At 38.5% G+C, this 15877-nt stretch overlaps 1 protein-coding gene across 5 annotated transcripts in view; it reads left to right on the top strand.

The window, feature by feature from the left end:
- Positions 1-15877, top strand: part of ARHGEF7 (Rho guanine nucleotide exchange factor 7) — an 85986-nt gene that overhangs the window by 36524 nt on the left and 33585 nt on the right. For all 5 annotated transcript variants that reach the window (XM_075265280.1, XM_075265281.1, XM_075265285.1 and 2 more), the window contains exons 7-11: positions 413-507; positions 2114-2209; positions 2850-2972; positions 8461-8599; positions 13972-14031. In XM_075265280.1, the coding sequence (XP_075121381.1) occupies positions 413-507; positions 2114-2209; positions 2850-2972; positions 8461-8599; positions 13972-14031 (513 nt within the window). The remainder of the gene's footprint in view (positions 1-412; positions 508-2113; positions 2210-2849; positions 2973-8460; positions 8600-13971; positions 14032-15877) is intronic.

Raw genomic sequence — 15877 nt, 5'->3', positions numbered from 1 at the left:
AGCCTTTTTATGGTGGCAATGTCCTAGATGCGAACTTGGGATCATTGGTCGTTTTCTTGTTCTTCGTTTGGAAGTTGGTAGTGTGTGGAACATGGGAATCTATCAAGTGCATTAGATAATCACATCTGTGACTTGCCATGATGCATTCTTCTAGTTTCATCTTCATACATCATCTCATTCTAGCTCGCTAAGTTCAGTACAGCCTTATGTTGTGAATTGCTATAACGTATATTTCACAGTCGCGACCACATTAGCGCTGTACACTTGACACCGCTTGGTAAGTCATAGTCTTGTAAAATGACTGCTAATTGAATGAGCTGGTTATCACTAGTTGGTTGTATATCTAGAGTTATTTGCTCTCTATTATTATTTATTTTATAATATATAATTTTTTATTTTTTTTTTATTTCAGGTGCTACAAAATATTTTAGAAACGGAAAACGAATACTTCAAAGAGATCCAGAATTTATTGTCCAATTATCTTCGACATTTACAAACAAGTGAAAAGTAAGGTTCTATTTATTATATGTCCTTTTCTGGTGGTAGTTCAACTGCTAAGCTGCATTAAAAGGGTTGTGCCATCAGGACAATATGTGCTACACTGCTTAACATTGAAATTGCAGCACCAAGAAGGAAATGTTAAAATTATGAAAATCACAGGATTGATAGACATGTTAATGATATGCAAATGATAAAAACATAGAAACAAAATATTCAAAATGTCTCGCTTTTATTCAGTATCAAGTATGAGCGGCTTGTGCAGAAATGGCCAAAATTACACGCTTTGGCATGCTATCAACGAGGTTCTTAATGGTTGCCTGCGGCATGTTATGCCATGCTGAATGCACTTGGGCATATAAGTCATCAAAAATTGCTGCTGACAGCTTCTTTTGCAAGTTTCAAACCATAGAGGTTCCAGATATGTTCAATGGGAGACAAGACTGGAGATGCTGCAGGCTGTGGTAGCATGTTTAGGACATTCAGGCTGCTCACAGTAGCCCAAGTTACACATGACCTGACCTTGTCCTGTTGAAATACTACTCGTGACAATATGGATAAATGGCCGTACCCCTGGTTCTGCATCCAAGTCAATATAACTTTGAGCTGTTCGTGTACTTGAAATGAGGACTAGAAGGGTCCAACTACTATACATTATGGCAACCCACTCCATAATACAAAGAATAGGTCCAGTGTGACATCGCCTTGTGACTCATCACTGAAGAGGATATGCCTTCATTCCATCCTCCTTTGCACCATGATAGCCTTTGAGAATGATGGTGTGAGAGCAATGGCACACCTGTAATTGTACATCTGGTGTAGAGCCCAGTGCCGCAAAAATGCCTTTTGATGGTTTGTGGTGACACTATTTGCCACTCTAGGCTTTGGATGTGCCAACATTTACAGTGCAGCGTGATCAGTGTGCGATTTACCATGCAACGTTTAACAGTAGTGGCTCTTTTCCGGCAAATGGCGATAACTAGCACGTTGATAGACAGGAGGCATAGCACAGCCATTTCACACCACCTGCTCTGATTTTTGAAGTTTCATTTGGCTAAAAATCTTTGCTTTCAATCTGACATCTGAGCAGATTTTAGTGAAATGTGCTGTTTCTTTGAGTTGCATAACTTTGCAGTCATAAAATGTACATATATTGGTTGTCCAAGTCTACATATTGCTGACCTATCCTTTGCATTGCTCATCAGTGAGATTGATGGAGATTCTCCCAGCACCTAACTGATCATCTAATATCAGTACAAGGAGTTTGTATGTTCTCCATATTGATGTGGGTTTCCTACCACCCTCTAAAGACATACTGATAGGTAATGTAGTCTGTGAGCCCTATATGGGACGGTGATTGAAAGTGCTGCGGGATATGATGGCATTGTATAAGGGAGCAAAATAAATATCTAGAGCTAGAGGCAGATTGCTTAGTACACAGTGTAGTGGCTGTGCTATCGCAGCTCCGCTCCTTCTCACTTGAAAACAGCATATCACTCCTCTTGGATAACCCCTGTAATGTTATAGTCTTCCTTCTTTCATGATTTTGTATTTATACTACATGCAAGCCGTTTTAACAGGTGGTGTTTTTTTTTTTTTTTTTTTTCCTTTTAAGGCTGAGTCCCACTAGCATTTCCTATTTAATGGGGAATCTGGAAGAGATTTGTGCTTTTCAACAAATGTTGGTTCAGTCATTAGAGGATTGTACAAAGTAAGTGCTGATTTATCAAACTATGTAACTTTGACACTTTATGCTCTTCTTTTCCTATCTTGTAACGTTTACAGTATTTTTTTCAAGCAACTTTCCAGGGCTGTGGAGACAGCAGGCCAAATCACTGACTCGGACTGTGACTCCTGTTTTTTCTAAGCCTGACTCAGACTCCATTATGACTGGCTGATAGCCATAGATAGTCAGAAGCAGTAAAGCTTCTCTAATTCATTAAAACATCAGTGAGAGACTTCTTATGAAAGTAAACCTGTGTCAAGTGCATCTTATTAATTATGAAATATCAATAACAGTATACAGTAATTAAAAATAACGAAAGGGGTTGTCTGGAATTAATTTAATGAAAAAGCTGTATTTCCGCAACGTGGGGCTTTAGCCTTAATATTTTTATTTTGGAGCCAGAGCCAGTCACATATTTATTTCAGTCCAGAGTTTTGGATTCCGTGCATCCCTGCTAGTTCCTACGCAAGTCTACTAATATATATTTTGCCTTTTGGTCGAGCGATGAACTTTTTGAACTAATGTAGTAAAACCATTGTATTGGAAAGAATCATAAACCTATTACCCAAATCTCATAGAATCTATCTTTCTGATGTATCTGTATTTTTGTGACTTTCTTTACTAGATTACCAGAAGGGCAGCAAAGAGTTGGAGGTTGTTTCATGAGCCTAATGAATCAAATGAAGAGTCTGTATTTGGCATACTGCGCCAACCATCCTTCAGCGGTTAATGTCCTCACACAGCACAGGTATGAAGCCAGTTATGGATAGCATACTTCATGCATTTTTTTATGCAACAGACTTATTAGTAAGTAAAACAGAAAAGCTAAAATGAAACTAGGGAATAATCAGGACTGGCATTAAGAACATGACACAGGTATGAAATCTTAAAGACCTTTCCCCCACATTGAAGCTTTCTGTTATTTGTATGGGTCCTAGTGTTTAAGGTGTGTGTGTGTGTGGGTGTTTTTTTTTTTTTTTTTTTAAATCATTAGTGTTCTACTTCATACTACAAACACTATACTTAGCTGCTGTGGTTTACAAATGCACATCAATATAGCAGTTCAATAAGGTGCTTACTTAAAGATCTACTGTATATACACTGGGTTTTCTGTCTCTGTATTGGCATACATGTAGCTGGCACCATTATGTATTCACACATCTACTTAAAAGGTTGCCCCATAAAAAGTGTGCGCACCCTGACCATACCATATGTATATGTCTCTGCATCATATGACAATTGCGTTCTCTTAATAAGTATCTACAGTTTGTGCTTTTCCTTTCATAGTATTTTTGACATTTTATTTTTAACTGTTATTTTTGTGGTTTTCCTTGTATAACAGACTCCTCCCCTGTAGACCTATAATGATTCTTCTTGTCCAAAGTCCAAATCCAACACAAACTCTTCTTCACTGATCGAGGTCCAGACTCTATGTGCAATAACACTTAATTTTTTTAAGCCTTTACATTAGGGGTGAAACTAAAACTCTCATCATGCCCCATTCACTTCCATCGGAGTTCCAAGAACAGCAGTGCAAGTATGCATGCTGGGAGTTGTAGTTTTGTAACAGCTGGAGAGCCAAGGTTCCCTACCCCTGCTTTACATGAAGGCAATCTGTTCTCAGTACAAGGCTATGTCCTCTGACTTTAGCCTAGAACTGGAATCCATCTTTCATAACTTCCTGTTGTAGGTTTGTCATTTATACTAGGGGTTCGTTCACAGTACCATTAAATATCCGTTCTGATAGGTCAGTTAGGGTTAGCACTTACAAGCAGTGGTGTCTCATAAACGTACACTGGAAATTCTGCATTCAGCAAGTGCAGATAGTGTGTGTGTGTGTGTGTGTGTGTGTGTGTACAGTTGTAAGCACGATTAATCACCATGTGAACTCGCCTGTTACATTGCTTTAGAAGTGATCTATTCAGCAGTAAAAGGGGAACAAGGAAGAGAAGAGCTTGGTAGGGAGGAAGTTGCTGAGAATTGCCAGTAGGGATTTGATGGGTGATAATTCTTTCCTGTGAACTACTGGATTACAGAATGTCCAATATTCTAATTTTAGCGTGTATGGTGTATTAATTACAGTTAAAATACAACGTTCACATCACGTTTGAGGTATGTATTGGAAATATTCCGGAGAACATGAATCCATATTGTGGAATAAGTGCATAGGTCAGCCATTTGTTACAAAAGGAAAAAATGTAGACTGTGCAGTTTTTTTGTTTGCAGTGACCCACTGTATAAGTAGTGCTTATGCATATCGGCCAAGGGAGGCTCTAAAGCTTTCTTAGTACATATGCTGAGTATATTCACCCAAATGCAATGTGAATATTGCCTAAACTTGCTCATTGTGTATCAGAACTCATTGTCATATGTTGAGCAAAACTAACTATATAATATAGTGTTGACTCATGTTTGTGAATTAGTCACCCATGGGAACAGCACCTTGTTGTTTAAGAGCACTGGCGAATAAACTTAATAGAATGGTCTCAGGGGTTAAATACATCCCTGCATGAGGTTTCTGCTTCATCAGTTATAAAGAAAACCTGCAAAGTCCAAATCTTGTAAGGAATTTTTTCACTTTTCGTTGAACGATGATTGAGAGGCAGGTTTTGTGCTTTTTCTAAAATCCGTTATCTCTATTGAGCCAAGTAGTGAAGCAGATGATAGCTTAAGTGCAAGCTGTGTTTGTCTAAAGTAAGTGCGATTGGTGAAAGCTCCGTATATCTGCAGAGGAACTGGAGCATGGATAACCCAGGCAGAGAAGTCTTTGTGTCTCTTGCACACTGCCTTCCCCTAGCTTGGCTGTATGCAGGAGAGGTGATGTCATCCTCCCATCAGAGCCCCAGCCTTCTATCAGGACATAAGACATACAGCTACTAGTCTGTTGTACCACAGCGCTTGTGCTCTCAGTACAATGCGTTGCCTGTGTGCCATCTTAAGGCCTGTCAGTGCGGAAAGTTCCTGTTCCATTTACTACAAGCAGAAGTCATCGACTGAAGTGTAAGTCACAAAGGAATTTTTTTTTAAAGTAACTTGTCTTTTAGGCCGTGACTGCCGCTTATTTGTGTGAAGATATTGCTTTGGCACCTGGTCATGCAGATGTTCTTTCTCTTTCCACCTCCTGCTTGGATGAGTACATTGATCTCTCTAAAATGCTGTAGACTTCCAAGTACCATATACACACTGTAGATTTAATATTATATTTGTTTGTGCATAGTCACATTGGAAACTGTGTAAATCCCCCCGATATGGGCGAATGAGATGATCCTTTACATTGGGTTTTAAGAATTCGAGAGAACAGTAAATATATTTTCAATAACTAGGTACATTGTTAGGATAAATGAAATCTTAACGCTTAACTTTTTCTGGTGCCTTTGGTGTGGCCTAGAGCTGGAATTCGCTCTTTAATGCTGTAGCATTGCCTTGTAGGTGGGTTACTGTTCACTGTATGTTTGTGGTATATCTGTAGCTTGCGATACGTGTAAGCCGAGCATAGAGGAGATGGTCTGCGCAGGGCTTACAAGCACTCAAACAAACCCCATGAAAGAATGTTTTGTCCTATTTAGTACAGCTGGGATCAGAGAATTGTTATAATTTTGCTGCCCCTTTTCACAGATAACAGAGGCACTGTGGTAAAGTGAAATGCCAGGAAATCTAGAATTACTGCATTCAGCTATTCATGGATGGATTCTTTTCTTCCCGTTTCTTTATAGTCCAGTCGAATCCAGAATACCTTTGTGTGCACATGGATCCTGGCGACAGATTTCATTGTACCTAGAACATTAGATTAAAATCATTGGCTGTACAGCTTGCATTTTAACTTTATGTGCACTGCTTTAGTCCTGTAACTGGTCAATCTCTCTTCTAAAAATGAATTCTTGTATACAATATAAAGGTTCTTCTGTAAAATTCATTTTTAGGGTTTTTCAACGTGAGTGTTTTTATTACGTTTCAGAACCCCTTTTCCAATTGAGCAAGGAGAAGATGGTTAAAATTGAAGAGTTGGTCTTTCTTCAATTTACATTGTCTTTGATTTGTGGCCAAAGCTATATAATAAGGCATACTTTCTTTGGGTGAACAGATATTGATCTATGATAGGTAAATATCGGTATCAGTGGCAGGTGTTCTCCTGGGGTTTAGATAGATTCCAGGCTTGTGATGAAACTCTGAGGAGCATCTGGGAAGGTTTGGTGGTTTGCACTCCTTAACACAAACCTTAAATGGGATTTTCTTGGGTTATTAAACATGCATGTCCCTTTTGAAACACTAGAATGAACTTTCACATTGCAATTGTGCAGATCTGAATTGGAAGAGGGTATAATAATGGTGTACTATTTTACAATAAGAGGCAAGTGCTTGCATTATAACGTTGATCAGAGATAGACACCGGTGGGTGGTAATTCCTTATATATACAGACTGACGCTGGGTTCACACTAGCGTTCGGCATTCCGTTCAGGTTGAAACCTGTCATGCCGAGTCTGGCCATGAGCGCCGGTGAGCGTTTTGTGCTCTCCACGGCGAAACCGGTTTTTTTTTTTTTTTTTTTTTTTTTTTTAAACCGGACACAGAGTACTGCATGTCCGACTCTGTGTCCGTTTAAAAAAGAATAAAACGGTTTCGCCGTGGAGAGCATAAAACGCTCACGGCCAGACACCTTTCAAACCCATTCAAATGAATGGGTTTGAAAGAGTCCTGCAGCTTTTCATCTCCTGCTCTGTTTTGTGCAGGAAACGGAAACCTGCAAAACGGACTCCCGGGCGCAGATGTGAACGAGCCCTTATGGGTCGTTCACATCTGCGTCCGGTCTCTGTTTCTGGAAACCCGACAGACAGTGTCCGGCTGTGAGTGCCAGGGAGCGCTTTGGGCTCTCCGCGGCAAAACAGTTTTTTTTTTTTTTTTTTTTTTTTTTTTTTTTAAACCAGACACAAAGTCCTGCATGTCCGACTTTGTGTCCAGTTAAAAAAAGAAAAAAAAAACTGTTTCACCACGGAGAGCATAAAACGCTCACGGCTGGACACTTTTCAAACCCATTCAAATGAATGGGTTTGAAAGATGCATGCCCTGTTTCTGGCAGGAAACGGAAACCTGCATAACGGAGGCCAGGACGCAAGTGTGAACCCGGCATTCGACAACAGAGAAAAGATATTTGTAATGACTGATTCATGTCATAAAGTGCTACAAATAGACTAATTTTTAATTGGGTGGGGTGCAGATTATCTGATATAGGAAATAGTGGGGGAGTTGGCAGTGATCCAGACATGATCATTAGGGTTTAGCTAGATAAAGGCTTCATAATGCCAATGACCTTACCTGGAACAGCATGCAAGTGATTTTGGTGGTGGAATACTCCATTTAAGAGGGGTCGCTAAAGTTGGTCCTTTTCTGTTAAACTTTGGGCTAAACGTGTTGCTGTCACATTCCCATGCCTTGGTGTTCCTATGGACTGATGAATGTAGTAGATATTAAAGTGTACCTTTTTAATTATAGAAAAAAAAAAAAAAACTTTCAGAAATGAATAATACAGTCGAGTAAGAAACTAAGCTGAAGTAATATACATTATTTAACAAGAACTTATCGAATTGAGTTACGTTTTACATATTAGGTAGGGTTAGAAGGCGGCTACTGGAGAAAACCAAAGATAACTGCTGCACTCTGCAATTCTGTGATTTGAAATAAATCAATTTACATTTTCTTCACCCCTCCCCCTTCTCCTTAGAGCTCTGTGTGTGTATATAGGATACAGCTATGGACTTCCTTAATTAGATTTATTACATAGTTTCTTATATGCACACACTTTTCATTTATGGTAGATTATAACTGGATCTGCATATTAAATATAAGAATTCAATGTGGTTTGACACTTTCTGAACATACCTCATTACATTGTGTTTACATCTCCATTCCCTACATTGATTTATTGCTTGCAATGTGGTTATCGAGAGCATGTTAACCGTAGTAATGGAGCCCATGGTTGCGTGATGTAACATGCGACTGCTTATCTTCTCGTATACACCAGTATAGACAGAGGATACTGTAAATGCTCTCTCCTCCTGCAAGTGAAGTGGTATAACTTGTAATGTTGGGGTAGCTGACACCCCCCCCCCCTTTTTTTTTTTTTTTTTTTTTTTTTTATGTGTTTAACTTGGTTTACAGGAATATCTGTAATGTTTATGACTACTGAACTGCATGTTTGAAAGCAAGCGAAAAATAACATTTTGTACCTTTTGTGTTTCAGTGAAGAGCTTGGAGAGTTTATGGAGATGAAAGGTGCCAATAGCCCTGGTATTCTTGTGCTTACGACAGGCCTCAGTAAGCCATTCATGCGTCTGGACAAGTATCCAACACTACTAAAAGAGCTGGAACGACACATGGAGGTATGGAAAGTCTTATTACTTCCAAACATGGCAACTCTTACATCACCCAATAAAAAAGATTTTTTTTATTTCTTCTTTCAGAGTAGAAAACCATAAGCATAGGTGTAGCAACATGAATAAGAGATGGACAGTTATAACATTCTATGCTTGACAACTATTTAGTTTTTTGTTTTTTTTTTCTCTGCAGAGGATAAAAATATACCATCACTGGTAGTTCTTTGCGCTGAGAGCTTTCTATCAGTTCCTGAAGTTGCAGATAAGCTACATTCATAGATTAGGTGTCTTAAATGGGTTGTCAGATGCTTACCTTTAGTTTGCAAGAGCTTTTTTTTTTTACTTTTACTGAACGTATATTTTCTCATTGTTCTTCATATTAAATATGTCAGCACATTCCTCCGATTTATATGGCATCTAACAATTAATGTCCATGTGGTTGCTATTCCCCCTGAGGATTAGTTACATTGTTTGGATTTTCCTGTCTGGTTTTGTTTTTTTATTCCCCTCCAATAGATGGCCACAACTGATCATTATGTTGTTGCGTATCCCTGGGCATCAGATAAGCGTACAGTTTTAATATTTTCAGTGTATACTGTAAATGTACCAATGTCTCATACGTCAACAGCATAACCTCATTCAAAGGAGTCTCAAGATGAGCCAATTTGTCAGTGACTGATACTGTTTGATACATTTGGTGCATCTTTAGACACTTGTATTAAATTTTACACCACCTATATTTTTTGAACAAAATTTTGATGCACTTAATCCACACCCTTTCCCAACTGAATCGCATCCCTTGCCAAGGGAAACACAGATGGGCAAAATTAAGACTGGTGCATCATACAGCACTTTTAATAAAGGTTCTGACTGGCGTAGGGAGTGGGACATTTACAAGTTGTCTCAGTGGTTGACTGCTATCTCTGTGTAGTCATATATAGCAATTAGGACTGTGACTAGTTGACTTCTTCTAAGCATAGAACGAACAAAGATACTGTCAGGGTCTGGGGTTGCTAGGTGGGGTGGCATAGACACACAAGTCCAGTTTCTTTAGTCCATAACAAAGGTAGAGTTTTATTTTCACTCAAAAAGGTAGTGCAGCAACAAAAGGAAACAATACAAAAATAAATACCTGCCCGGTTAGGCTCTTACTAAAACATAGGTTACCTCACCTGTAATAGCAGACTCAGCAGTAGGTTGCATCAACCAAGACAGCTCCAACAGTCTGACCTTCCTGCTGGTTCTCCAGCCAAGCTCTGTCCACAGTCTTGCTGCTGGAGCTGACTTTTTAAACCTCACTGATGAGGACAATTCACAGCAGCTGACACGCTGCAGAAACATTCACAATGTGTGGACTGGAGGAGTGGTGGAATGACAGGTCCCACTACCAATCCTACCTGTCATTCCTAAAAATCCAGCCCAATTGAGAGAACTTGAAATAACGCTCAGCAGACAAAAGGTATCTGCTGAGAACCAGTCTTGCTGGAGTTATTCATCTCCCCCACCTGAGTAGTCTGGGTGAGCTGTATACCCCCTCCATTATCTGACCAGCCATCGGCTTACAATACAAAAACAATAAATGGCAGGTTAATACTGAATCTTCCCTCACAAAACACATGTATAAATCCACTCAGCTCCTCCTGCTCTATATATCATGCTGGTGGGGGTTTGCATAGTTTAGTTTATTCTGTAGTGACATGAATATTAATAAGTTTAGTACAGTTTGCAGACTTGTAGTTGTTACAATGTTTTTCAGCCTTGGAATTGTCCCTACCTTTCTTATGTTATTTCAATGAGCTGTTTGTATGGGCTTAAATCCCTGTGACACTGAGCCAGTGCACGTAAGGTTGGAAGCATGAGGATTTTGTTGAAGCTCAAGGATTGTGTATTTACCAGCATATGGGAGATTCTTTAACAGTGATAATTAGAAAAATGCCTTAGTGTTATGGAAGGTGTTTACCGGATATACTGTGCAGTTACTAGGATATTAACAAATCATTTTTTTTTTTATGATCTTTTAAGAGATCATGGCTATTGGAAACTTTACAGCCCGTTTTCTAACTAAGCACTGCCAGTGAGACCCTGACTGTACACCTGTACTCCTTGCTACAAGGGGATGATCATATGGCTGTATCTTCAGTTTTATACCACCTATAAAAATGGCTCTGGTATCATAAGAAAACCGAGATTGAAGTACTAGTTGTAGCAGAATGAGTTATCACTATTGAACAACACATTAGGGCAGTGATGGTAAACTTTTTAGAGACCAAGTGCCCAAACTGCAACCCTAAACACACTATCGCGAAGTGCCAACACGGCAATTTAACCTTAATACTGTGCGTATCCACAATTGCGACAGTTATGGACCCACAAATTACAGTTGGGTGTATTGTTGAAAGCTCTGTAAAGCCCCATTCAAACAACTTTTTACTGAAATGTAAAGGTCTCTGCATTTAGTACTTTTGAACAATTAATGTTCACTATTTACATCGCACAGGATCTGTATTATAGTGACCGTGCAATATTATTACAGCCTGTACTAATATCACGTCTGCTATAAAACTGTGTGACACAAATAGTGAGGGGACCCCAGACAGTATTATATGCTCTACAGTAGGCCCACTGCACAGTATTATACGCTCCATATACCCCCCCACACACACACACACTGTATTATATACCCCACAGTGGCACCCACACACAATATTATAGGTCTATCAATACACCCCCAGTTTTATATATTTTCATTATTCCGCCCCCGGCATCCAACTCCTTTTGACTGCGGGCACTGATTACTCATGTCATAGCGCCTGCGCCGGGCAGAGGTCAAACTCTGCAGCCAGTGTAAGCCGTGGTCGCGTGATCTGCAGCCTACACTGACGGCTTTCAGCTGTATTTGCATTTGCACAAACAACTGAAGGCAGCGATCACTCATAAACAGGGAATCCTGTACCTGACTCCCTGTTAGTGAGCAATCCGGGTGACCGCACGCGTGCTATAGGTTCGCCATCACAGCATTAGGGAATGTGACTTAATATGTAGCAGTTCATTCTAAATTTAAAGATCTAATCCCCAACTGTTTTTTAACCAGTGATTTCTCATGTTCTGTTGTAGCTAATGCTACAACCTTGGTATACCAGAATAATTTTTCTAGATGGTAAAATAAATACTAAAAATGCAGTCCTATGAAACGACTATCCCTACTTTGGTAAATACTTCAGCTCTGCATATTCACAATACAAATGTGTACAGACGTTCGTCAGTAACCACTTAGTTAGAAGGTTTTACTAAGAGAATGTTACAGTCTGTTTCATAATGGAAAAGGAATTTAATAAAGTATATTACAAAAAATGGTCACCAGTTATACACGCTTGTTCCTTTTGTTTTCGGGGAGGTGTCTGGCAGTCATGTATTCCTCTATTCCTATTCAGAACATATCTGGGCTTGGCTAAGCATTCTTATTGTTGGCGCAGGCTGGAAGAATAGCTGTTGTGTCTAACAGGTTTCTTATATGTTTGACCAGACTTATGTGCATATTCTAGTCTGCTAGCAGTGTTTAAGGGTTAACAGACTAGTCTATGAATGGTGGCATAGACAGACTCTTGAGTACATTTTGCTGTTACTGTAGGATCTGCTTGGGCTTGGTCACTTTATTCTTCATTTGTCTGTTGAAGTATATATGCCTAGTTTAATGTGTCACAAGACTTGCATATTGGACTGTCTGTTATGGCTCCATAAAATTGCAAGCACATATTTGGCTTGGCTAAAAGTGGAAGGATGTTTTTGTTTTGTGGAACTGACTTTTTTTTTTTTTTTTTTTGTTCCCCACAAAACCATTGTACATAATGCAGTCTGTCAGACAAAAAAATTACCAACTTTGCTTTCAAAATTAAAATGATTATTTTTAATAGTAATATACGATTATTGGTTTTGTAGAAGTATTAGGATGCTTTTATGGGAATTCAGTCACTAGTCTCTTTCTGAACATGGCTGTCAGCCATTAATGAAGGAATCTGAAGCGCACCAGTAGCTGGAGTCAGTGCTTTGTCCTTCTCACTCCACAGCCCTTGTATACATGCTAAATCGTTTCAGATCTTCTCTAAAAATGAAAATATTGCACTTTGTATGTAAGGGATTTATAGGGAGAATATCAGCAGTTTTGATGCCTCAGAATTGCTGATGACTCCAGAATGGTGAGATGTAGAACAGTTTTAAGTAACTTAAGCCTTCTAACAACTTGTGATTTTCTGGCTGGATTTGTGTCAGTAATACATTTTGTAATATACTTGAACGTTTTGGCCCCTTTTTTTCTGCCTTTTGTTCAAACCCCCCCCTTAAGTCTTCTAGAGTTGTACCCTGCTTCTCACTGAGTAATGCAAGGATAAATAAGGGTGGGTAGGGTCACTTCAAACCATTATATCTCGGGCATTATAAAACCTAGAATATGTTTCTGGTGTTTGTATTAGGCTAAGTCCCCACGTTGCAAAAAAGCAGGGTTTTTTTTAATTTTATTTAAAAAAAAAAAAAAAAAAAAAAAATTAGTTTTTTTTGAGCCAAAGCCAGGAGTGAGCAGAAGGGAAAAGTATAAGAACTTTCTTTATATTTCCTATTCCTTTTCAAAGGTTTCAAAAAACCACAACAAAATCTGCAACAGAAAAAAAACTGCATTTCCGCAACGTGGGGCCTTAGCCTTAAAGAGGAAATTCTCACCTTTCATTCCAAGGTTGCAGTTGAAAACAGTCAGCATTGGGAAGCATACAAATACCCCTGTTCTTACTGTGTTTTCAGCTGATGGTATATCTGAAAATAATCCAGATAGAACTGCAACCTGTGAGAATCTCCTCTTTCATATGACATTATAGGAGCGAGTTGCTGGGGTATAGATTTGAGGAATAATTTCTGCTATAAACTAGCATGAATGACTATACATCTGACAGGGCAGATAGGCCCACCACACTCCTTGCCACTGTTAGGAATGTGTTTAGGGTGGCATAAAGATGATACGTACAACAAATATTGATTCAGGTGGCATTTTCCAAAGTTCCAAGACTCTGCTCTGAGTGCTATTGTAACTCCCGTCTTCCTCTTAGTGACTAGTAATTTTCTAGTACTTTTATGGATATTTTGGGCAATAAGCAGGTCAAGGCGAATGGAGACAATAGAATACAATGGGCCTTTGACCACTGGTTCATATGGACCTGCAAGTGCTTTAGTGCCTCACATTTTTCTGACTGTTGAAAGGCTTTTGTGATTGGCAGCAGTATACTTTAATTTTACTATGCTGTTTTTCCCAATTCTCCAAATGCATTTTTCATATTTTTATTTCTTGACTGGAAGTGTGTGAAATTTTATTATCCTATCTAATGTTTTTTTTACAGGATTATCATCCTGATAGGCCTGATATCCAGAAGTCCATGACTGCTTTCAAGAACCTCTCGGTAATTATATTAATACACATGTATGTGTTAAAGGGTTATCCACTTTCAGACCAATGTTGAGGCAAATGTTATGGTTTGTATAATAATATGCTTGGTTTGTGGGTTTTTTTTTTTGTTTTTGTTTTTTTTTAGTAGTGTTTATGCCTATTTTATGACAGGTAAAAACTCACAAAATTTATCAAGCCACATTCAGACTAAGGCAAACTGCTTCACATGTATTACTAACCTGGCAACAGTTGAATTTGTTCCTAAAATAAGATTCAGGATAAGTCAAGAGCCAAGATCAGCAGTTATGGGGGAAGGAGGAATACTACAATCCTACACACAAAGATCTATTTTCAATGTATTTTTTTTTTTATAGTTTCATATTTATCTCTGTTGAAATATGTTAAAGGAGTTGGCCAATTTCAGACCAATATTGAGAAATAAACGTTATACAATAATTGTACAATAGAATGATCTACAATTTTCCAATATACTTTCTGTATTAATTCCTCACGGTTTTCTAGATTTCGGCTTGCTGTCCTTCATTCTGTTACTTCTAGTGGATAAAACTCTGCCCATGGTCATGTGATTTACGGTCCATGGTCATGTGATGAGTACACAGGTGCACAGCTAATTACCAGGCAGATGTGCTGACTGTAACGAGTGGCACCTGTGTGTATCACATGACTATGGACCGTAAATCACATGACCATGGTCCGTGTTTTATCCACTAGTAGTAACAGAATGAAGGACAGCAAGCCGAAATCTAGAAAACCGCGAGGAATTGATACAGAAAGTACATTGGAAAATTGTATATCCTTTTATTGTACAATTCTATAACGTTTATGTCTCAATATTGGTCTGAAATTGGCCAACTCCTTTAACATATTTCAACAGAGATAAATATGAAACTATATAAAAAAAAATACATTGAAAATAGATCTTTGTGTGTACGATTGTAGTATTCCTCCTTCCCTCTGACTGCTGATCTTGGCTCTTGACTTACCCTGCATATTATTTTAGGAACAGATTCAACTGTTGCCAGGTTAGTAATATATGTGAAGCAGTTTGCCTTAGGTAAAAACTCACAAAACTTATCAAGCCCCATAGAATAGGCATAAACACTACTAAAAAAAAAAACAAAAAAAAAAAACAAACAAACAAAGCAGGACTTGTTGACATCAAATAGAAATTGTGTGAACATATATATATATATATATATATATATATATATATATATATATATATATATGAATGTAATTATGATATATGTAAGCGTATATATCACATGACCATGGACCATTGGGGGAAAACTGTACAGTTGAAAGGAGGCTCTAGTACCCTTTTGGGGGCCACCCCTAGCCTTAATAAAAAAAAAAAAAATGATATGGTCAGGTATTGATGCATACAGAGATGGGATCCTGAAGCACATTTGTCCACAGATGTTGCATTTACATATCTACCTGACACATAACTGTATGCAGAGCTTTGCCGCTATCTGACATCTATTTTTCCCTGGGTTTTTTTTTCCACTAATGAGTATAATATGGTTCATATTATGGACAAATCCCAATCCCTAATTATCTGAACTAGTAGCATTGTATGGATCTATATTGTAAGGTCAGGTATGCATGTTTTGAAGTTGCATTTGCAGACATTTGATAAAGCCACATCACAGCAATCTGAATTAGCTCTTATATTGGGCTTAATCTGTTCAGAAGAGATGAGTAAAAAAAAAAAAAAAAAAACCTCCCTCAGTGAGTACGGTTATGGGAGAGTTAAGATTCCATCCAATTGAGTTTCATTTGCAGGCTGATTATAATGGATTTTGTGCAGAATTTAGTGGTGGTGCTGTGCAACA

The sequence above is a fragment of the Leptodactylus fuscus genome, chromosome 2 (genome assembly GCF_031893055.1).
Source record: "Leptodactylus fuscus isolate aLepFus1 chromosome 2, aLepFus1.hap2, whole genome shotgun sequence".
NCBI classification, from domain to species: domain Eukaryota; kingdom Metazoa; phylum Chordata; class Amphibia; order Anura; family Leptodactylidae; genus Leptodactylus; species Leptodactylus fuscus.
Note: the sequence above shows the minus strand (reverse complement) of the source record. Positions and strands in the feature narration are given on the sequence as shown.